This window comes from Rhodamnia argentea, chromosome 11 (assembly GCF_020921035.1).
Source record: "Rhodamnia argentea isolate NSW1041297 chromosome 11, ASM2092103v1, whole genome shotgun sequence".
NCBI lineage: Eukaryota > Viridiplantae > Streptophyta > Magnoliopsida > Myrtales > Myrtaceae > Rhodamnia > Rhodamnia argentea.
In genome coordinates this window covers 20,304,328-20,326,832 of record NC_063160.1, presented here as the reverse complement: position 1 = coordinate 20,326,832, position 22,505 = coordinate 20,304,328, and the positions used below count along the sequence as shown (strand labels likewise).

The 22,505-nt window shown below is 43.3% G+C and overlaps 5 protein-coding genes across 6 annotated transcripts in view; 3 read left to right on the top strand and 2 right to left on the bottom strand.

Moving 5' to 3' along the window:
* LOC115735585 (DNA repair protein REV1) overlaps positions 1–22,505 on the bottom strand; it is an 870,695-nt gene that overhangs the window by 368,885 nt on the left and 479,305 nt on the right. The gene's annotated exons all lie outside the window — the stretch shown is intronic.
* LOC115735978 (B3 domain-containing protein At2g35310-like) lies at positions 421–3,586 on the bottom strand. Its single transcript, XM_048272959.1, has 4 exons — positions 3,423–3,586; positions 1,866–2,241; positions 1,344–1,687; positions 421–1,244 (listed from the first exon to the last, which is right to left on the bottom strand). The coding sequence occupies exons 1-4, from the start codon at positions 3,492–3,494 to the stop codon at positions 1,218–1,220; spliced, it is 819 nt and encodes a 272-aa protein (XP_048128916.1). The 5' UTR covers positions 3,495–3,586; the 3' UTR covers positions 421–1,217.
* On the top strand, positions 10,854–12,465 carry LOC115735797 (CCG-binding protein 1). Its single transcript, XM_030667198.2, has 3 exons — positions 10,854–11,218; positions 11,374–11,447; positions 11,924–12,465. The coding sequence occupies exons 1-3, from the start codon at positions 10,999–11,001 to the stop codon at positions 12,236–12,238; spliced, it is 609 nt and encodes a 202-aa protein (XP_030523058.1). The 5' UTR covers positions 10,854–10,998; the 3' UTR covers positions 12,239–12,465.
* Positions 13,532–16,238, top strand: LOC115735795 (pollen-specific leucine-rich repeat extensin-like protein 3). Its single transcript, XM_048272917.1, has one exon. It carries the CDS (start codon positions 13,659–13,661, stop codon positions 16,038–16,040), a length of 2,382 nt encoding a protein of 793 aa, XP_048128874.1. The 5' UTR covers positions 13,532–13,658; the 3' UTR covers positions 16,041–16,238.
* LOC115735796 lies at positions 16,734–21,854 on the top strand. Its single transcript, XM_030667197.2, has 9 exons — positions 16,734–17,132; positions 17,764–17,961; positions 18,466–18,563; positions 19,008–19,098; positions 19,199–19,402; positions 19,487–19,743; positions 20,610–20,700; positions 20,796–21,009; positions 21,389–21,854. Exons 1-9 carry the CDS (start codon positions 16,968–16,970, stop codon positions 21,598–21,600), a joined length of 1,530 nt encoding a protein of 509 aa, XP_030523057.1. The 5' UTR covers positions 16,734–16,967; the 3' UTR covers positions 21,601–21,854.

Sequence of the window (22,505 nt, the reverse complement as noted above, 5' to 3'; positions counted from 1 at the left end):
CGGGAATGCGGGTTGGCTCGTGGCCCGCTCGACATTTGGGCTGCCGAGCGGGTCGCGCTCAGCAATAAGACTACCGAGCAGGTCCCCCCCGGTAACTAGACTGCCGAGCGGACCCCATATCGGTAAATATTTTTTTTTATACCTAATTTGGTATAAAAAAAAATTGTGCGTAATTTGAAAAAAAGCCCCATTGTGTTGCTCATTTCACTGTTACATCAAATAAAATTTTTCACAGGGCTGCATAAGATTTTTGGGCCTTCAAGTGTCTGCCATTTCGAAAGGGATCAACAGCATCTTTTCTGTTTGACCAATCACACGAAAGGATTTATGCGCGTTTGTGAAAAGGTTATGAGATGATATAACATAGGAATATCTGAATCATCAGACGAAAAGAAGCTAAGCACGGCTTGAAATGAAAATGAGTTGTAATTGTGTAAACTTTAAGTCTAAGTCATGCATCACAATAGAAAAATCCGTCTATCATCTGGAAGCACTTATCCATGCATCCGTTTAGCCGGAAATTTTAACTACCTTGGCGCCGATCTAGCTGGAGATAAGACTTTCCCGGGCCGGTGTATGCTGGTAGCCAGAAAATTGTCAGCAGGATGAATATTAAGACTAAACACCGAAGCCTGAGTCATAGTCAAGCATCGCATATGCCACTACAAACCGAAGGGGATCAAAACTTGCCAGAATTATAAACCCAAATTAATGTTCAGGTCATCACCAGCTTAAAACTACATCGTAAGAGAGTACAATGATTCCAGTTAGCAGTGCAACAGCAAGATCTTTCTATGGTCTAATGACCATAGAAATACTCGATTTTGGTTGGAAAGTTACTAACTCCATAGTCAATGGTAGAAGCAACTACCACTCAGCTACCAATGAATATTAAGAAAACTACTACCAGGTCGCACACTATCACAATATACTATTGTAGACAGACCACAGGGAATACAGTAGGCTGGTAATGTTACTGGCCACATCTTCATTCAGATGGCCGAATTTCCTGGCGAACGGTAAATGTGGGTTCGGACTTCCTTTTTGTCGAGAAGCTCGAAGATGCACACATCTCCAATCTTCAGCTCTTTGTCATGAAGAAAGGCTGGCCACCCTCCAGAAAAGTAATGTCTCTTCGAGTTGCAAAGGCAGGTGACTTCCCAAGTTTTACCTTCCGCATTCAGCAAGATAATTTTCGCCCTTTGCCAGGGGAACTGTTATTTAGCAAACTTTGGCGGAACAGGCTGCATTGGTCCACGCCGCATGCTCAAAACCAGAGAAAAGGAAATGGAAACAATGGCCAAGTTCAAGATAGGGTGGTTGAGAATAAAGTGAATACTAACCAGCCATTTCTCTTTCTCCACAATGGACCTTCTCATATAACTCATGAAGAAGGGAAAATCCGAAGTAAAAGTCTTTTTTACTGCTCCCACCCTTGCATTTTCCTCCGAACTAGAAGCATTCTTCTCTAAAGAGCGACCGAGGAATCTCGATTTGCAAACCAGGAAACGTGGAGCAAGTTTTCCAGCTTTGACCTGCCTTTCCTTGTTTTTGTTTTTGCTTTTGTTGGGCTCCAAACTCATCCTAACATCAGGAAGGTCCATTTCTTCTTCATTTAACTTGCTCAGGCTTTCCTCCACTTGGATTTTCTCCAGCTTGTTTTGCTCAAGTTCAGGATTATGCTTGCCTGCCCAATGTAAACGATAGTTTTACCTATGTTTTCTTCCATTGATATGCTTAGCATAGAAAACATTAGAGGAAGCATGAAACATTGTAGGAGAGAAAACTTGTATAGTTAATTCATGACGGGCAATGTGTGTTGTCTTGACTTATCTAATTCTGCCAAAGGACAGAAAGTGCATTACCCTGAGAGTTGGAAGATTTTGACAGAGGGAGAATGCGGGAGCCAATGGGATGCTTTCGGGGTCTGCCTCTTGGTCTACGCCCCCTAGGATTCTTAGTTCCCGTGCTTTTAGCACCGGCAACATTAAGTCTCTCCACTCCAGTGGGATCAAAAACCTGCACTTTGAAGCAATTCTTCCCATCATACTGGAAAGTCAAGAACTCACCGTTTCCTAGATCGTTGTCTCTGAAAAAATTCCGCCATCCATCATCCCGTACGTACACGAGATCAATGTCCTTATGTAACGTGGCAGGCCATTCGTTGCCTGATGGGCCCTTAAAGATCACTGCATCAGGAAGTTCATGATAATAGAGCCTCGAAAACTCTGGCGGAATTCTCTGCAATATATCAAAGTAAATGTTTTGGTTAGCAGATTCTAGAGTACGAAAGATCAGTGTGCGATAGTAGCTGATTTTTCAATTTCAATTAGACTTGAGAGTTGAAGGTTAACATTCTTTTTATTGATGGACAAATTAAGATACAGATCCATTGAAAATTGCATCAGTTCTTCCTACCATAAACTTGGCGATGGGTGAAGTACCAAAAACAAAAGATTGAGCAACACTGACTAATCAGGCCACACTAAGGAGACTGAAAGCAACCATTACACTATGACTCAGTGAATACTCAATGAATTTAAATGTGAATCTGTGCATTAATTATATGAAGCCTCGCTTTTGATCATCATTAGGTGATGAAACTGAAAAATAACACTCTTAAGCAGTTAATTTCGAGATAAATGCATGATCAAATAACTTCATCTGGACTCTAGAGGCCGGGAGGAGATATATATCATCTTCACGCTTAACTCATTGAATTTCAACTGACATCAGTAAACGTATAACCTTACCAAAGTAGCAGTGGCCAACATATCTACACAATCCACAGAACCAAACATTTGGAAGCATTAGAACAAGATACTGGCATGTGAAACAAAAGCAGCATGTTTTTGTATTTTCTAATAAGCAAAAAAGGGTGCGGCAGGGTGATTAGGATCGCAACTCCCTCTGGCGTTAACATAACATGGCTCGTACGAGCCCTGTAACTAATGCGATCCAATGCACAAGGCAAGGAAACAGTCTCTCTGTTTTCTCTTGCGTTTTTATCTGCAAACAAACATGAATTTGTCCTACACCAGGCCAAATCTTTACTCCTCTGTTCTAGCCAAAAAAAAATAGAAAGATTCCGGCTTCAAGGTCTCGGGACCCAACTATACGCCTCTTGCCAGCAAAAAGTCAAAAAAACAAAGAAGGGGGGGATAAAAACAACTATCATGCGAAATGGCACTAAATTACTGTGATTTGAACAAATTTAGTCCTTGTGCTCTCTTAGCTAGGGTAAAATAGACAAACTAGACCATGTTTAACACAGGAAACAGAAAAAGAGCGAGGCTAGTTCTTCGAAACAAACTCAGAAGACAAGTTCACGACTTTTCACAAGTAACTGCTAATAGAACTCAAAATGAAGCGTGAGACTTGGGAAAGAAAATGTCTGAGGAAATAAAGGGTGGGAAGATGACCAGGTGTTGCACAGGTTCCCTTTGGAGGATCAACTTGCAGAAGCTGTCTCTCTCGTCCTGAACCCGACTCATCTTGCTCTTCCTCGCCGAGCTCTCTTCGTTTCCACTGCAATAATGGAGGAGACCCCCTCGTTGGCAAACTTTATTAAAGTCGGATTTCCACATTCGTCTGTGTCTTTGCTTGGAAGAATCAAGATTGGTTGAGAAGTCTCCAAATAAGGCAAATGAAGGAGTTTTCCAAACAAGGCAAATGACGGTGGTCCCCAACAGCATTGCTCACTGTCCACTGCTGCTCTAACTTGCTCTTCAGGGTGGAAAGTAAAGGCTGTGGCAGAGGCTGACTACGAGTCCCAACTGCTACAACGTTGTTTTCGTTCGCAGGTATGCATTCATCACGACACGAACCAACAAATTGCTTAAATTGTAGAGGATGACTCTCGTATATGAATTAACGATCAACTTGTGCTTGAATTTCGTTTGAAAGAAAGGGTTGTGTGTTCTGAAAAAAAGAAAGAGATCTCCTTTTCATTCAAGATCAGTGTTTGCACGTTTCATGTTTAATGAGTATTTCGACTAAAACAAAAATAAATTGAAATAATCCATCATTTCCATAGAATTGTTTTCTGATTTCTATAGTTAAAAAGCGATTCAATTTTATCCTAAAATTTTAAATTATTAAAAAGAAAATCGCGATGCCAAATCAATATTCTTTAAACCTACAATCCTTTACACCAAAATAAATTTTGACGAACATTACTAAATTTTAGAGAAAGCCAACTAAAATTTGATTGTTATGCATAAAAATAATCCTCTATTGGGTCAAGGAAGAGGGTGGAGAAGATGTTAAACTTAGGTTTTTTATAAGGTGTGAGTGAGGTTAAGGCTCCGTTTTGTTTCATAAAAATTAAATGTTGTGAAAAGTTACTTTCCTAAAAATGAAGACTTATATTGCTTAAAATAATTAATCGGTAAAAGATATTTTTATCCGTCTACCAATTTTGGTGTAGGAAAATAAATTAGTAAAAAAATAATCTCAATTAATGAGACCATCCAAGTTTAAAGCCAAAGAAAACAACTTCACAACTTGAAAAGTGAAAGTCATTTCCCAAAAAAAAAAAAAAAAACGAAGCAAATGGATGGGATCGTACCATATTCATCTAATATCTCCTTCCCTACATCTAAGACGAAGAGACCTCTGCAAAAACAACATGCGAAACGGTGTGCGACCCAAATATCTCAGCCCCGTCCCCCTCGCGACCAAAACGGCCCCGCGTTTGAATAGAGCGAGTGAGCCCCCCGCAAGGTTGACCCTGCAAAAAAGCAAAATGTGTGCAAGGAAAAACCTGTGGTCCCCACTCCTTCCTCTGTCATACCGGCGCCCACGACGGTGGCCGACCTTTCCTAGTTTCGCCGCTCCTCCTGGTCTAACGAAGTAAAGAGTCGTCGAAACCAACGACCCCGATCGCACGACTTTCTAGCATCGACTCATCCGCCGCCGTACACGTCGGATCAAAGGCCACCACCTCCCATCCCGCCACGCTGGCCCTCCGTCTGGCCCTCCTGAACGGGCCGGGATTCACTCCTCCCTCAACACCTTCTCCCTCGTCGATCCGTCATTGAACTCCATCTAACAAGAAATGAATAATTAGGAATACAATGTCCGACCCTTCTCTCGATTCCGGAACACCAGTGCAAGAGCATCAGCACCAAGCTCTGTCGAGAAGATTCCAATGCCCGTGTCAGATCCGTTCTTGCTCGTTGCGAGAGACGAATAGCCCGTGTCAGATCCGTCCTTGCTCGTCTCCTTTGCTCCTGGAAGAAGGAGATCTCTGCAGCTCGAGATCGTCGAGCGCCAGGAGGCCGCCGTCGTGGTTGGACTGAAGGATGTGCACGTCGCCAAGTCTTCATTTACTCTTTCCGCGGGCATTTTCCACTGCCCCTTTTTTCCTCTCGCTGGGTTTCTTTTTCTCAATGGAAAAAAGGTTCCACTTTTACCTTCTAACCACATTCCCGGGGAAAACACGTAAAATCGAAATTGGAAAATTGCGTTTCGTCTTCGATTTCCCGAGCAGGGAAATCTGAGAATGGTTCAATTCAAAAGGGCCGTCACCTTGAGATGAAATGTTTTCAGAGTTTTTTCCGGATATGTGTAGTTCATCAGTCTCAGTTCAAGAAAATTATATCGAATGACTGAAAGGGCAAAAAACCACGAGTTCAGAAGATCAGTATGACCTTTTTGCCTCTTGACTTTTGTTTTGGATGGGAAATGAATCTGTATTCATTCATCTAAGGACTAGAGTACATGAACTTCAACAGACCCAGAAGAACAGGGAAGTGAATCGAATCGAAAAATGAAATAAAAACCAACAAAAGCATTAGTTCAAGCCCAGTTTGTGTAAGGATGGAGGAGCTGCATCTTCTGGATTATGGAAGAATTTCAGAAGCAACTCTCATAGCTACAACATCTTCTGCTTTCTGGATAGGATTCCACAGATGATTGGGGGACTCTCAAACTGAATCCTCCTCCGAGCTCCTGATCATGTGATTACAGCCAATCGACGAAAGATTATCCGGAGAATTTGTGCCACCATACAACATCGTCCGGGAACAATGATCCTATCAAATTGGTTAGCATGAATCTTTGCAACAATGGACCTCTGACTTGGCATGAAATTGCGACTATCATCTTAATTCTCTCCATATGTCAAGCTCAGCTACCGTGACTCTTCTATTAGTAAGGTTAAGAACCATGATATCTACGTAACGTCATAACCACCGGTCCGAACTGCTAAGGTCTATCTACATCAGATTAGACAAGTTCTATATCTCAGCTTCAAACACCAGTTCATATGTCCGTGATGAGAGCTGCCTGTTCATAGGAGGAACCACTTGTCGCACATTCATCTAGCAGGAAACCTAACTACATCCATGAAGATGTGGCCCCAGATAGACTTTCATGACAGGAGAGAAAGTTCAAAGCTGAATATTGAAGGTGGAGTCCTAGTCGAGCGTCATATCATGAAGAAAACATGCCTCCCTCTCTCTCTAAATGCTATTTCAGACATGCTTACGAGTCGAAACTCAAAATGCCAAATCAAGGATATCAAATGAAAAACTAGTTGGAATTGTAAATCTAAGTTTAAATTCAGATTATCAACGGCTCAAAAACCATAACAAGAGTAATTATAACATTTGAAAGCTCAAGCCTTACTCAAACATCACAACATCAAGAGTCACAATATCAAATATAAGTCCAGTAGGCTGCCATAATCTAGAGTTCGTAATGTGGATAACTACATCTTCACTCATGCAGTCGAAGTTTCTGGTGAGCGAAATACTGTAACCAGGAATTCCTTTTTGGTGCGAAGCTCGAACACGCATACATCTCCAGCCCCCAGCATGTTGTCGTTGACAAAGATCGACCGCCCTCGAGAAAAGAAATGCCGGTTCGTATTTTCCACATGGACAACTTCCCAAGTTTTCCCTTCGTGATTTTGCAGGACAATGTTCGCCCTTTTCCGCGGAAGATGCACTCGAGCAAAAGCCACGGGAATATACTGCATCTGTTTGTGCCACACACTCAATAATGGAGAAAAGGGACAACAACAACACAACTTATGAGAAGCAAATGCAAACCATTAGTCTCACCATCTTGACATTGTATATTTTCATGTAAGTCGTGAAGTAGGGGAACTTTGAAGTGAACATCTCTTCTACCGCTCTTAGCTTTGCAGTTACCTTCGATTCATAAGCATTTTTCTGTAAAGAACGGCTTGTGAATATTGACTTGGAGACCGGTTTTCCAGCTTTGACTCGCCTTTGCTTGCAAGGCTGCGAATTCATCCCAACAACAGCAAGGTCCACCACTTCTTCCTCTTTGATTTTTCAAAGCTTGTCCGGCACAACTTCTGGACTATGCTTGCCTGTCCAATACATTTGTAAATCACTGCTTTAGGGCCAAGATATATATGGTACAAAAAAATAATTCGTTTAGCAAAAGACAAAGAGCATAACCATGACACTTTCTGGGTCTACCTATTGGCCTTTTCTCATTATGAACGTTTGTTTCGTTGCTCTTTGTAACAGGACCTTTAACTCTTTTCAATCCAGTTGGATCGAAAATTTGCACTTCAAAGGTTCTCTTCCCATCATACTCGAATATCAAGAGCTCCTTGTTTCCAATGGAGTTGTCTATATGAAACTCTCGCCATCCATCATATATATACACGCCAGTGCTGTCCTTGCATAATTTGGCATCCCAATTTTCTCCTGATGGGCCCTTTAAGATCACTCCATTGGGAAGTTCTTTAGAATAGAGCCTCGAAAACTTTGGGGGGATTTTCTGTGTGATAATCAAGTAAATGTTGTGGTTAGCTGATTCCAGAGTGTAAGATGCATGGTGTAGTAGCTGAGTGATCATTAAAAAAACAAGTAAACATGAAATACCCTGCCTACCATATTGTTTTAAACTTGGGGTACGGAAGAAGTACAAAAAATGAAAGGATCGAGTAAATTGATGCATCAAGCCACAGAAAAACAGCTTTGCCTCAGTGAATACTCAAATGCATGCATCTCGCTGAATGTAGTTAAATGTAAATCCTATGTGCTAATTTATGCAGCCTCCCTTTTCATTGGCATTAGGTGATGAAACCGTAAAATAACACGCTAAGCAGTTAATTTGGAGATAAATGCATGACAGAATGATTTCGTGAACTCAATTAATTTCGAACGGCATCAGTAAAATGGATAACCTTACCAAACTGGCAGTGGCCAACATATATACACAATCCACAGAACCAAACATTTGGAAGCATTAGAACAAGATACTGACATGTGAAACAAAAGCAGCATGTTTTTGTATTTTCTAATAAGCAAAAAAGGGTGCGGAAGGGTGATTAGGATCGCAACTCCCTCTGGCGTTAATATAACATGGCTCTTAGGAGTCCTGTAACTAATGCGATCTAATGCACAAGGCAAGGAAACAGTCTCTCTGTTTTCTCTTGCATTTTTATCTGCAAATAAACATGAATTTGTCCTACACCAGGGCAAAACTCCTCTGTTCTAGCCAAAAAAAATCAGAAAGAATCTGACTTCCAGGTCTTGGGACCCAACTATACGCCTCTTGCCAGTAAAAAGTCAATAAAACAAAGAAGAGAGGGGGGGGTGGGGTGGCGGGGGGTTTGGTGGTTGTAAAAACAACTATCATTTGACATGGCACTAGAAGTTACTGGGATTCCAAAAAAATTCAATCTTTGTCCTCTCTTAGCTGCAGTATAATAGATAAACTTCCCCATGTTCCACACATCAAACAGATAAAGAGCGAGACTAGTTCGCGACTTTTTTCACCAGTGACTGCCAATAGAAAACATGAAACAATGGGACTCGGGAAAAGAAATTTGTCTGGGAAAACAGAGGGAGAGAAGATAACCAGGCGTTGCATGGGTTCCTTTCGAAGGATCAACTTGCAGAAGCAGGCTCTCTCGTCCTGAACCCGACTCATCCTTGCTCTTCCTCTGGACCCTTTTTTCTTTCTTCCTTCTTCACCGAGCTCTCTTCGCAGTTCAGAGCTTTCCACCGCAGTAATCGAGGAGACTCGCCTCGTCGCCAAACTTCATATAAGTTGGACTCAACATCCGTCTCTGTCATTGCTCGTGAGAATCAAAAGTGGTTGAGAAGTTTCCCAAATAAGAGGTAAATGGAGGTGGAACGGGGGTCTGTCCACTGTCGCTCGAACTTGCTGTGCAGGGGGGTGGGAAGAAAAGAAAAAGGCTGCCGCAGAGGTTGACTCTTTCGAGTTCTAACGGCTAAAATCTGTGCTTGTACTTTGGTTTCGTTTGAAAGAAAGGGTTGTGTTCTGAAAAGTGAGATCAAAGGGATCTCCCTTTTGTTCAAGATCAGTCAGCGTTCGCATGTTCCTGTTTCATGAGTATCAAAATTTGTTTGTTTCGGAAACGAAATTGAAAATAATCCGTCGTTTCCATGGAATATTTTCTGATTTGCATAGTTAACAGGCGATTCAACTCATTCTTTGTTTTGAATTATTGAATAAACTTTTGACTTGAAATGAATATTCTTTTTAATTTATAACTTGTCATGCCAAATCAATCTTGACGAATCTTTATTACCAAATTTTGGATGAAGCATGCTAAAATTTCAATTTTGTGCATGCAAATATTTCTCTAATGTGCTCTTTGTATTATGCGAAGACAACAAATGAGATTAAGACTCCATTTGTTTAAATAAAATATCGTGTCAATAATGGCTTTGTTTTCCATTTACCATGGTGTAAGAAAATGAACTGGTCAAAGGTATACGAATTCGGTCTATACAATCGAAGTTTAAAGCTAAAGAAAACAACTTTATAACTTTAAAAAAGTAAAAGTCATTTTTCAAAACAAATATAGAGGTTATCTCCGCCGAATAGAAAAAAGTTTGCTTAAGATTACGTAGATCTTGCTAAAATGGTAATCAAGCTAATTAATCCAACACGTCGCTATCAAACCGAATATACAAATCAAGCAATGCAACAAAGTGCTTCAGAAAGAATAATTCAGTGCTATTACTTTTATATTCCAAACGGCATAAATCAATTTTCGACTCATTTTCCAACTTTTCCAACTCAAATTTGAATTCTCGCCAATCATGAAAAAGTATGACTATTTTCTTGAAAAATGACTTTGAAGAAAGTACTTTCTGATTTTATCGTGTTTTCCTTGAATGAAATAGAGACTTGGGACCAATTTTCACCTATATAACATATGCTATTTGGGTAATATTTTCCGCTTTTCACAATTCAGAAATTGCAAAAGAAAAGAAAAACACTTAAGACACATTAAAGAACACATTTATATGCATCATGGTATATCAAATAATCCACTTATGAATTACTTTTGTAAATTCAAAGATGCTGAAAAAAAAAATGATTTCCTTTTCATCAAAATAAATTAATCGGATAAGGTACCTATTCATCTAGTGTTTCCTCTCATCTAAGCAGAGACTTTTGTAGAAGCGGAACGCGAAACGGTGTGCGCGCTGGCGATTCATTACGCAAAACGGCGCCTCGTTTGGATAAGACTGTGTGGCCCCCCCCCACTTCCCCAGGTTTTCACCCCGCAAAAAAGCAAAAGGTTGCAGAAAAGACCTGCGGTCCCCACTCCCTTCGCCGAAAATCATTCCCGGGCCCACAGTGAACCTACCTTTCCAGTTAACCGGTCCTCCTGATCCAAGCGAAGTAAATAGTCGTCGAAACTAACGACCCCGATCGCACGACTTTCTAGCATCAGACTTTGCTGGCCGTACACGTCGGACAAGGAGCCACCGCCCATCTCGCCACGGTGGCCTCAACGGCGGGGATTCACTCATCCCTCGACACTTCTCTCCATCGTCGTTGATATAACCGGAATAAAATATCTGATCCTTATCCACAACTCCACTGCATTTTAAAAGTATCTTCGTCCCCCTGGTTTCTCTCCAATCCGTAACGCCCAGTGCCATAACAACGCCACGAGCTCCGTCGACAAAATCTCAATCCTTTCCCCTTATCTCTTTCTTGGCTGCTGCGGGAGAAGAAACGACGATGAAGTCAGTTTTGATCCGTTCTGGCTGGTCTCCTTTGCTCGTGGAAGCGGGAGATCTCTGCGGCTCGAGATCGTCGAGCGCGAGGTTCGCTCCGGCGGTGTGTTGCTCCTCCAGGGGCAACGCGTACATACCGAAGCTCGAGCCTTTTAGCAGGTCCAAGTTCGAACGTGGTCTCAAAGAGCCCCCCTTAATCCAAAAGTGCGAAAACGAACTTGCTGGTGAGGACCGGTCTTTTATTGATGATGCCTTCACGAGTAACAAGAATCGGTTGTGCGTGCGTGCGTGCGTGCGTGTGTGTTTCTTCCTCTTTCAGATCTTTCGATCGATGGGATTTGTAACGTTTAAGATTCTTGATTCGGTGCTTGTTGTTTAGATTACTGTTCGACGCTCGAAGGAGACAAGTCGTACAGCTGTTGGAGAGCTTATTTTGAACTGAAGGACCTCGAAGTAAGTCTGCGGATTCGCTCGCTAGCTCTTGCTCTAATTTAATGTTGATGTACTGTTCTTGTTTGGTAGACAAGAAATAGAGGAAACGGTAAGATTTTCTTGGTGTTCCTGTTCAAACGGATTGGACAGGCCCAGAGATTCGTCGTCAGGTAGAAGAAACAAGCGCCTGGAAAATTATTTATTGCTGTTAGTTTGAAGGCCAATCTTATCCGTGGAGCGGAAACAAACGCCTGGAAAATTTCCCAGTTTATTGCTATCGCGATTCCGATTAAACGCTAGGTTCAATATCCCAATACTGTTTAGAATAGTGCCAAGTGTTTCTAAATAAGGTCTCCCTGGAATTTGTTTCCAAAATTGGAAAGAAAGTGAATGTCAGAATGCTTAAACTTCGCTTAATTTACAACAAAGCTAGAAATTTCAGTTTCAATAGCTTTGTTACCGACTGTAGTTTACTGACATTACTGGTGTGGCTGCAGAAGGAGTCGCCTAAAGAAGAAGTTGAGAGGCTAATCATTCAAGCAGGGGGGTTGAAATCCTTAATCGGGTGCCTCCACGGTATAGCAGAAATCCATAAGGCTAAGAAGAATAGAGTTGCTTTGGCGAAGCCATTGAACTCTGAGGAACGAATGGAGAAGCACTGTCCCATACCGGACGGCTTACCGAAGTCGCTGGAGGAATTAGAGGCTGAAGAGATGGGGAGAATGCCTGATTCGCCCTACACAAGATTGCTCAGAAGCAAGGGAAGATTTCCCGCTTGGTATTCGCCTGCCCCAGACCACGGAGCCGATTAGAGCAGCGAACCCTTTTCTAAAAGACGGATTTTGTTTGAGCTGAAATTGCTGGTTGTTGTGAATATATCGAAGAATGTATAGCTGATAAGCGTGAGGAGTGAATGTATTGCTGATAAGAGTGAGGAGTTTTGTTTAGGTATAGTGGTGGGGTGGTGTTGGTGATTGTGGCTGTCGTCTGTGTAATTATGGATCATGCAAGAGTTGTGAATTGGCGTCGTCTCTCCCAAACATCTACGAGGTTGTCTTGTTGCTGTCGAGAAAAAAGAAGTGTTCCGATGCAAGTCTCCAATTGGGGAGAGCTGTAGCGAAGATGCGGGACTTTATCTGATTCAACTTCGCTGCAATATGATCTATGCTGAAGTAACCTGATTCAATACGAACTGCGCAGTCTTCTCAGTGGTAGCGCGTGTTTTGCTGGCAGAAGTGTGAAAATTCAGAAGAGATAGCTTATTACTCACGGAACGAAATAGATAGGCAGACTTACAGGCTCACATCCATACAGGACCAGCTCAACGAAAGAACGTGTGCATGAGAATGGAACTTGCAAGATACACAACAAATAGGCTGATAATGACCAAAGTTATGTTTGGTTTGGTCATATGTGAATTTTTTTTTTTTGTGGTTGAAATTGGTGAAGGGTTAAATACATAAGAATTAAAAAAATTAAAATTTATGTTTGCATGCTTTTAATTTCACTTGCCCCTCATCGATTTGGCTTGCTAGTCTCCTAGGCCCGTCGTCCAATATAAATCAAGAGCTCTTCGTACAGTTTATTATTTTCTAAAATAACCCTATTATTGTTCTTATTGGTTCGACAAAAACTTTTATTCACGCGGCACGTGTTGCACCATCCGTACGAGTCCGAAAAGAAAATCGGCCGGATTTCAATCAGCACCCTAGTGAAATTACTTAATCTTTGTATGAAAACCTTCTTAATCAATGTCTCCTGCTCACAATTTCTTGATCAATGTTTCAATTGGCATGCTACTTTTACATCTACATGCTTGGGTAGTGCATAGTGATTCCCACTGTCTCCTAAGAGAACTTCAGAAGGTAGAGTGCATCGGAGATTGTTTGAACTTATTTGAGCCTATAATGGTGGTAGAGAGCAAAACATGGCATCTCTCTGTCAAAAATGGCAAACAGTTTCCGCCCCACAAGATGATACTGACCAGGAAACAAAACCAACTCCTCTGTCAAAGAGTTCGTTTTGAGTTTTGGTGAATTTCCAACCGCCACCCTATATTTGTCATGGGAACGAGAGGTGCAGCCAAGTTTTCAGGAGGCCACAAGTCGAGACTCCCTTGTACAGCCTCTCAACGCCTTGTCAATCCCTGCCTTCCCCTTCCTCCATATAACCACCCTGTCCATATCCCCACCTCCTATAAGCAGCCTTGGGCCTGACCAAGGGTGGTTTTCAATGGGTACCCGTGTCAACATGACGGCCTCGGGCTGCTTCCTCCTGCTCTCCCTCCTCCTCGCCTCCCTCTCGACCCTCTCCCACGCCCTCTCCGACGCCGAGGCGTCCTATATCGCGCGTCGTCAGCTCCTGTCGCTCAAGGAGAACGATGATCTCCCTGAGGACTTTGAATACGAGGTTGATATCAAGGTGACTTTTGCGAATCAGAGGCTCCGGAGGGCCTACATTGCCCTCCAGGCTTGGAAGAAGGCCATGTACTCGGACCCTTTCAACACGACCGGTAACTGGGTCGGCCCTCACGTGTGCGCCTACAACGGAGTGTTTTGCGCCCCGGCGCTCGATGACCCTAACCTGAGCGTCGTCGCCGGCGTGGATCTGAACCATGCCGACATTGCCGGGTACCTCCCCGCGGAGTTGGGCTTGTTGACAGACACTGCACTCTTCCACCTTAACTCGAACCGCTTCTGCGGGATCATCCCGAAGAGCCTCTCCAAGCTCCAATTGATGCACGAGTTCGACGTGAGCAGCAACCGCTTCGTCGGTCCGTTCCCGGAGGTGGTTCTCTCGTGGCCCGGTGTCAAGTATCTCGATCTCAGGTTCAACGATTTCGAGGGGAAGTTGCCACCGCAGCTTTTCTTGAAGGACTTGGATGCGGTGTTCTTGAACAACAACAGATTCACAGCGGGCATCCCGGACACGATTGGCCAATCCACGGCATCAGCCTTGACATTTGCCCACAACAAGTTCACCGGTTGCATCCCTCGTACCATCGGCAACATGAGCAACTTGAACGAGATCGTCTTCTTGAAGAACGATTTAGGTGGTTGCTTCCCCGAAGAGATCGGGTTGCTCGACAATTTGACGCTCTTCGACGCCAGCCACAATTCATTCGTGGGTGACTTGCCCAAGAGCTTTTCGAGCTTGGACGGCGTTCAGGTGTTGGACGTTTCCCACAATAAGCTGACAGGCTTGGTGTCCGAGAAGATTTGCAAGTTGCCAACTCTCCTGAACTTCACATTCTCGTACAACTACTTCACCAAGGAGGATGAGGCCTGTGTTCCTTCTTCTCACGAGGAGACGGCCTTGGACGACGGCGGCAATTGTTTGCCCAACAGGCCGAGACAGAAGTTGACGAAGACGTGCTTCCCGGTGGTGAGCAAGCCCGTCGATTGCAGCAAGAACAAGTGCAGAGGCGGAGGCGGCGGCGGCAGCGGTGGTGGCGGCGACGGCAGCGGAGCCCCGTCCCCGACATCGCAGTCCCCGATCATTAGAACACGTCCCTCGGCCCCCCCGAAGCCTCGTGTCCCCTCTCCACCCAAAACCAAGGCTCCATCACCTCCTAAACAAGCACCAACAACACCTGAGCCCCAGGTTCCTGCACCTTCAACGCCGAAATCACAAGCCCCCACACCTTCATCATCACCGAATCCGAAGTCACCTTCGACCTCTTTTGCTTCTCCACCCCAGGCTTCCATTCCTAGCGAACCCGATGAACCTCCGGCTTCCGCTCCATCGCCTACAGATAAAGGAGGATTCCCTCGCGCTAGGCCACCGAAAGCGGCTCCGCAACCAGCGCCATCAGCAAAACCATCACCTGAGCCATCTCCTGAATCGGAGCAATCACCCAAGCCATCTCCTGAACCAGGTCATGGATCTTCTCCCAGGTCTGGAGGCCGTGTACATTCTCCACCTCCACCTCCACCTCCACCAGCCCAGTCACCTCCCCCTCCGCCAGTCCAATCTCCACCCCCACCACCACCGGTCTACTCTCCACCACCACCCCCACCAGTGTACTCTCCACCACCTCCACCAGTCCACTCTCCACCACCTCCATCACCGTCTCCATCGCCACCTCCTCCACCGGTGCACTCCCCACCACCACCCGTCCACTCTCCTCCTCCGCCACCAGTTGCCTCCCCCCCACCACCGCCCGTCCACTCTCCTCCGCCCCCTGTCTACTCACCACCGCCACCAGTTCACTCCCCACCACCCCCCGTCCACTCCCCTCCACCCCCAGTCCATTCCCCACCACCGCCTGTACATTCTCCTCCCCCACCGGTTCGTTCCCCACCACCACCACCACCCCCCGTCCGCTCTCCTCCCCCACCCGTCCGCTCTCCTCCCCCACCAGTCCACTCCCCACCGCCACCAGTCCACTCTCCTCCACCACCAGTCCATTCCCCGCCGCCACCTGTGTTCTCTCCCCCGCCACCGGTGCACTCCCCGCCTCCTCCGGTCAGCTCGCCACCGCCTCCGGTCTTCTCTCCACCTCCTCCGGCAGCCCAATCTCCCCCACCACCGAGCCACGACGACATCATCCTGCCACCAATATTTGGATCTCAATACTCCTCCCCACCTCCTCCAATGTTCCCAGGATACTAAATATTCTCCCTTTGATGTATTTTTGGCTATCTTCTCCGTCGTGACGTTAAGTCGCAGAGAAAAATCTACACGTTCATTTCATAGTGGAGATTGACAATAACTATGGGTCGCATTTTCTTTTGCCTAGCGCCTCCAATAAGTAAGCAATTGCGATATGTCATTAGTGATAGATTTCAGGATATTAGCGACTTCTTTTTACCCTCAAACCCCGTATCCTTCTCTCTTTCTCTATGACCATACGTAGTGTGTTTTCATTTTTCATATATTACTGGAAAGATCCCGGCATAAGAAATATAAATATCCGATTTAAGAGAGTTGATGATCGTAATAAATATCATAATTGAGGGTCAATTATAACATTGACAGCAGTCAATTTCTTAATCATTCTGAATATTTCATTCAGATTAAAATTTAACTTTACTTAATCAAATTCGAGATTATTGTAGCGAAAGTCCCGTTGCGAGAGGAAGAGCTTGCGAAAGTATGATGTGACTGGTCTGATTATTTCGAAAGAGGAAGCGCAAAAAGGGCGTTAAAACAGCTAAAGCACCAGACGACAGGCCGTTGTAACTCTCGATGAGGGAACGATGTCGTTTTTAGACGGCGTCACGTGGTACGAAGGGGAAGGGCAAAAAGGGGTAATAAAACATCTAACGCACCAGCGACCAGACGGCAGGCCGTTGGAGCTCTCGGTGAGGGAACGATGTCGTTTTTGACCGGGTCACATGGTACGAACCGTCGTTTGAGGAGAAGACTTCACGCGCACGTCGCGACGGTGAAAGATCTCTCATCGCAGTAGTTCAGAAGGTCATTTCAGTTAGAATTCACGATCTTGGGATGCGCTCGCACCTCGAATCTGCTTGAAGAGTTCGATTTGCAGCACATTTTCGCTCCAGTAGAGCTTGGAGTTTGAGACCTGGTCGCGTAATGGAAGACAACGTGAAATCACCGATCGAAGAAGAGACTAAGCAGCGACAGGATGCATCAGCAGCGGAAGCTGCTAAAGCAGGCGGAGGATGGGGCGGATGGGGATTCTCGCCACTATCGGTCTTCTCGGACCTCCAGAAGGCGGCTGAAGAGATTTCACGCAATGTACTTGAAAAACTTCTCCTTTTTATCTGTCTATCTATCTTCCTTATCTTCGTCGTCATTGATTGTTAGGTTTTGTCGAACGACTTTTTTGGCTTTGTATTACTTGCACTAATTCAGAAGCTGGAATAGAATGCAGTGTTGTTTTGAATTTGGTTAGATTCTTCAAGTGTCGGATCTGGTATTGTTGGCGAAAATGGTGATTTGATTCTATATGTGGTTGGTCGAAGTAGAAGACTGTTGCGGGATAATTGAAGACGGACAGTGGGCTTTTCTCATACCTTTTTTTTTTTTTGGCTGATTGATGTAGTTTGGGAATTATTAGTTGCCAGTGGGATCTGAAAATGACCACAAGTAGCTGAGTTTATTGTTTTGTTGATAGTTCGTTGGTATATTATTGCAATGTTCAGAGGTCCATGATTACTTATGACAATGATTAAATCATTCATGAGATTGTTGTGTTAATAGTTCGTCCTCTACTTATGACAATGATTAAATCTTTCACGAATTTGTTTCGACATTGCACTTATCTGATTACTGGCAACTTGAATTACCATAAAGTCCTCCTCCGAGGTCTGTAATGTTGGGAGATACTTGGTTGTGCATTTTATTTATCTGTGCTTTGTAAATTTAGGCTGCTGAGGCTGCTAAAAATGCCACGAAGAGCATTTCCGACATTCAAAACGTTGATGAGAGCTCAGATTCTTCCAAGGAGGAAGAAGGGGCAGACGAGTCTGCCGGGATAGAGGAAAAGGAGGATGAAAATGACCAGCGGCGGAAATCTGCACTGGAGAAGCTGGAGAATGCAAGTGAAGAAACGATTCTCGGTCAGGCAAGTGAATCAATGTCGAGTGCCCTTATTTTTGCCCCAGATTTCATATATTTTTTAGCTGCATGGAGATAGCTAGCACTTTAGTCTATTTATCCTTTTTATCCCTTGGTCCTCAGATGTGTGATTTTCCCATTAAAATCATGCACCAATCAGTTCCATTGGATAAACGGTTGTTGCATTGAGTGTCACTATTTTTCTTTTTTCTGATGTCAAATGATTGTTGCTCCAATGATTTGTTCGCATACAGACTCTGCCTCCTTGTGCAGTAACTCATTTCATCAGGTTGTGGGGTTAATTCTTTTTTTTACTCCTAAAAACCTTTTCTCCCTTCAGCTGATTATCACGAGCTTTCTCTTTGCTTACTTATTCGTGCCTGATGGATTAGATACTATTCTGGTAGTCTGTGCTTTTGAATGGTTTTATTTAGATATGATAATGGAAGAATGATCATTGTAATCGCAAATTACTGATCCTTTCGGTTGACCCCTTTTCTTGTGTGTGCAGGGACTGAAAGCTTTTGATAATTCTGTGGAGAATTTGGCTTCAGGTGCATGGCAAGCTTTGGGAATTGCGTGGAAAGGGGGCACTGATCTAGTTCATAAGTAAGTTAATAGCATAGCATTGCTTCACCGTTTTGTGTAGAGAGATGTTGCATGATTGGTGATCTATGTGGTTTGTGAAGTCTGTTGTGAGAAAGAAGGGTAAAAGGGTTTGCAAGGTCACTAGGATTTTATGCTAATGTGCACAAGCACTTGGTTCCTAGTTGGAAGGGTTTCTCGAGAAGAATGAAAGAACTTAAATGCTCATGCTATCCTTTGCTTTCTTCTTCTCTCTCTTTGGTGGATTGGGTTGTTATTTTGGGTGGGGGAAGCTGGCGGGGCATTGCATAGGCATTTTCCTGCTAATTAATGAGTAGAGTTTTGGGTACACCTTTCCAAGTTGTTGTTTTAGGCCAGCCACCTTCTTCAAGTGTTTATGATCATGTTTTCCATTGTGTTATTATATTTTATTGATATGGGGTTGATTGTATAATTATAAATAATCAGGCTCGAGCATTCTGCTGCCAACTTTGCTGAAACCGTTCAGCAGGGTGGTCTACCAAGAACACCTGGTTCTGTTGCACCATCTTTGCTCGAGGTTTCCTCATATCTTTGTTATTTTGAGCTCGCTGACCATGCTATTGCCTTATGTACACTGCTGTTTGGAAGTGATAAAGAATTCTTAATTCATGTTATAGACTGGAAAAGCTTTTACAGCCAAGGGAATTCAAGTGCTTGAGTATGTCGGAAAGGAGACAATAGATCTGCTCATTAATGAGACGGGTATTGAAGTTGAGAAGAATTCTAAGGGAACTGACAAGCACACTGAGGATGATCAGTTGTTTGAGGAAGTCTCTTTTGATCGCTGCTTCTACATATATGGAGGTCCAGAACAGCTGGAGGTTGATGGCTGATTCTTAAAAATGAGTATTCGTGGTTGTAATGATGACAGTACTAATTACAGAAACTGTTAATTGTACTTTCAGGAATTGGAGGCACTATCCAGTCATTACACTCTGTTATTCAACCGAAGAAAAGCAAAGTTGCCTTCAGAACAAAAGTCTCTATATGATGGAAACCTCAAAGAAGTCCAGCAAATATTTAATTTTAGTGAAGAAGTAGATGGAGGTAATACAGAGGCAGATAAAGGAAAGAAAGTTGAGACTGTGCCTGAAACAAGTGATAACGAGATGAAGAACCTACATGATTCAAGTGTCAGCAAGGCTGCTGACATGGCCGCAGGGTTAGCGCTGCTTGCCTTCTTTCTTCTCTTTTGTTTTGAATTTAAACTAAACCAATGTTTTTATTCCTTTTTTTAGTCCTTTATTCTTGTCTAAATCAATGTTTATCTTCTTTTTGAGTCTTTTATGTCTTATCTTTAAAGTGGCCATCTAGTTTATTTGCTGATTCACTTTTAGCAAACAAGTTATTTCCTGCGCAAGACAATTTTCCTATTCTTTCTGCATTTGTCTGTCATTTTTTACCCTGAAATTATTGCTGTTTGTTGTTAAATTGCTTTAGTCAATTTCCAGGACATTATGGATACGAAAATCCATGTCATTATAGGCATGCATTTGGTTAATGCATATGAACTTCATGTTTACACTTAAAAGAGTGTACCAGGTGAATGGGATTTTATCTTGTATGAAAAAAAATGGCAGGGAGAAACAACCTTACTGTACTTATTCAGGGATGCCTTTAGCTCCAAAGCTTCAGGATAATTTTTGTCTTTTTTTTTCTCCCTCTTGTTTTTGGTGTTTGGTGGCATTTCACTGAGGACCTAGAGATATTGCTGCTATTCATTTATGTTGGCTTCATATTATTATTATTTTTTTTTTGGGGGGGGTGGGAGGGGGGTGTGGGGAGGAGGGAAGGGGTTTCGGATCTTCATATTGAATTGTTGAAGATGCTGTTCTTATTCTTCCTTTAATAGACACAAACAAGACATTCATTTAGACTGTAGTTAAGACAACTTAATTATTCTTTATTGATCAATGGGGTTTTTTGTTGATCATGAAGGTAGGGGAGTCTTTTCCTTGCTTTAGTTGTCTAATATATAACAGACAATATTGAATGATCTGTTCTAACTCTCTTCTGGCGTTTCCACAGATTTACGAATGCCATCTCTGGACTCTCAGCCGGTGAAATGGTTCAAAGGACTGCAAGCAGACTGGAAGCGCTTCACTCTGAAGGGGTTCATGTACGGAACTTTTCTGTTCTTGAGGGAGCATATCCCTATGTAGTCACTTCTTTATGTCTTAATCCATGGTGAAATGTCTCTGGCATTTTCTGCAGAGGCTCTCAGAGATGTGCTGTTTTGCGGTGACTCAACTACTGATGCTTGGTAAATCAATCATATCCAGCCCTAACAGAGACAAGAATGACGATGACATGGATGTGGTGAATATAGAATGGCCTGAAGATTCACTTGAAAAGGCCAAGATTATTAGGATTAAGGCGCAGTCAATGACAGTCTATGTGGAAGCAATTTCTCGAAGCTTTATCACTGGTTGGTATTTTCTACGCTGTTTCTCCATCTGGTATCTAGTTTATTTGTGCACATCCATGTTTGAAGCTTGAAGCATAATCTGTAGATTTGCACCATTGGGCAATATTGATCCTTAATATGTAGATTCAGAGAGACCCTTGTCATTTTATTTTGCCAATCTTTCTTTGGTTTGCCTTATCATCTTGAAGCAGGATAACTTTTGTTTGCCGCAAGAGGAAGACATAATATGAATTGAAAATCAGATCTGAGCATGAAAATCCTTTGATTGATGCTTGGTACTTGCACCAGATAGATTTTGCTCTTCTCGAGTTGATATGCTGTACACTGTCCAGCTTTCCTGCTTCCTGCATGACAGCTTGAGTGTTGATCCGTAATGCAGGAATTTCCGACGTAGCTGAAGCTTATTCAGTAGCTATAAAAGGGGCCACTGCAGATTCACATGAAGTTCCTCATGAGGCATCGATCCAGGAGAAAGCCAGTGCTTTCTCAGAGCATCTCCGAACTAATCAGACTACAGCGGTTAGTAAAATTCAGGACGGCCTGCAGTACCTGGCGTACGTGGTCATCTCTTCCTCAATGCCTGCTCCGTGAGGAACTTATTCTCCGGTCTTCATTGGTTTTTTATGAAATCCCGACGCTTGTAAATAGTTTAGTCCTAGACCTGGTTATTGCCTAAAACCTTTTTTTCTGCTATGCATTTGTTTGAATTTGGAATTATAGGAGCTTTTCTTTTTTTTCACCGAAGTTCCTCACAATGTCGACTTGGTTGTGAATGTCAACCGTTGGAATTGTACACTATACCATGTGGATGTTTTGACGAAGCAGAAAAAACCTCTTAATTCGATGTTTTCCTTTCCTCGAGTTGGAGGGTCGTGTCCAAAATCTCGTTGGCATTTATGCACAAGGTCCTCTCACGAGTGGGAGAAAGAATGAACCTATTATGTGATGGCAATTCCATGCGATCGCTAATGTTACGGCTGAGAAATATACACACTTTGGTTGGAATACCTTTGGAATTGTCTCTAGTGTCTTGCTATTGATCTTCATGACAATTAAAACCTGCCTCTGCTCTGACCGGAACGAAGTGATCCAGCTTGGGGTCGTTCGGCATAGAGATGGGATCGACATTAGGATTCTCTCTCTTTTTCGGCCGGACTGAGACACAATTTTCTGATTCCCATCATTCCCACTCGTAGCTCTAGTCATTTCTATAGGTTGTGGTGTTGAAATTCAATGCGGGCCGGGCCCTAATTACTTTCGCTGTGTGGGCACTGTCTGCTTTTCTATTCTCTCCTTTTGATTGCTTCTAGAAGAAAAGGACGGGCAACCAAACAGACACACATGTCCCTCCCATGTAATTACCTGAAGAGCCAGAGAAAGAGACCGGCAAACTACGTCCATTTTCTTAGTTAGCCACCAAACGAAGACAATAATGTGTCTGAAATTAGCTACCAAAACCCTGTAGATTCCCTCTGCACCGTATGACTTGTCCAGAT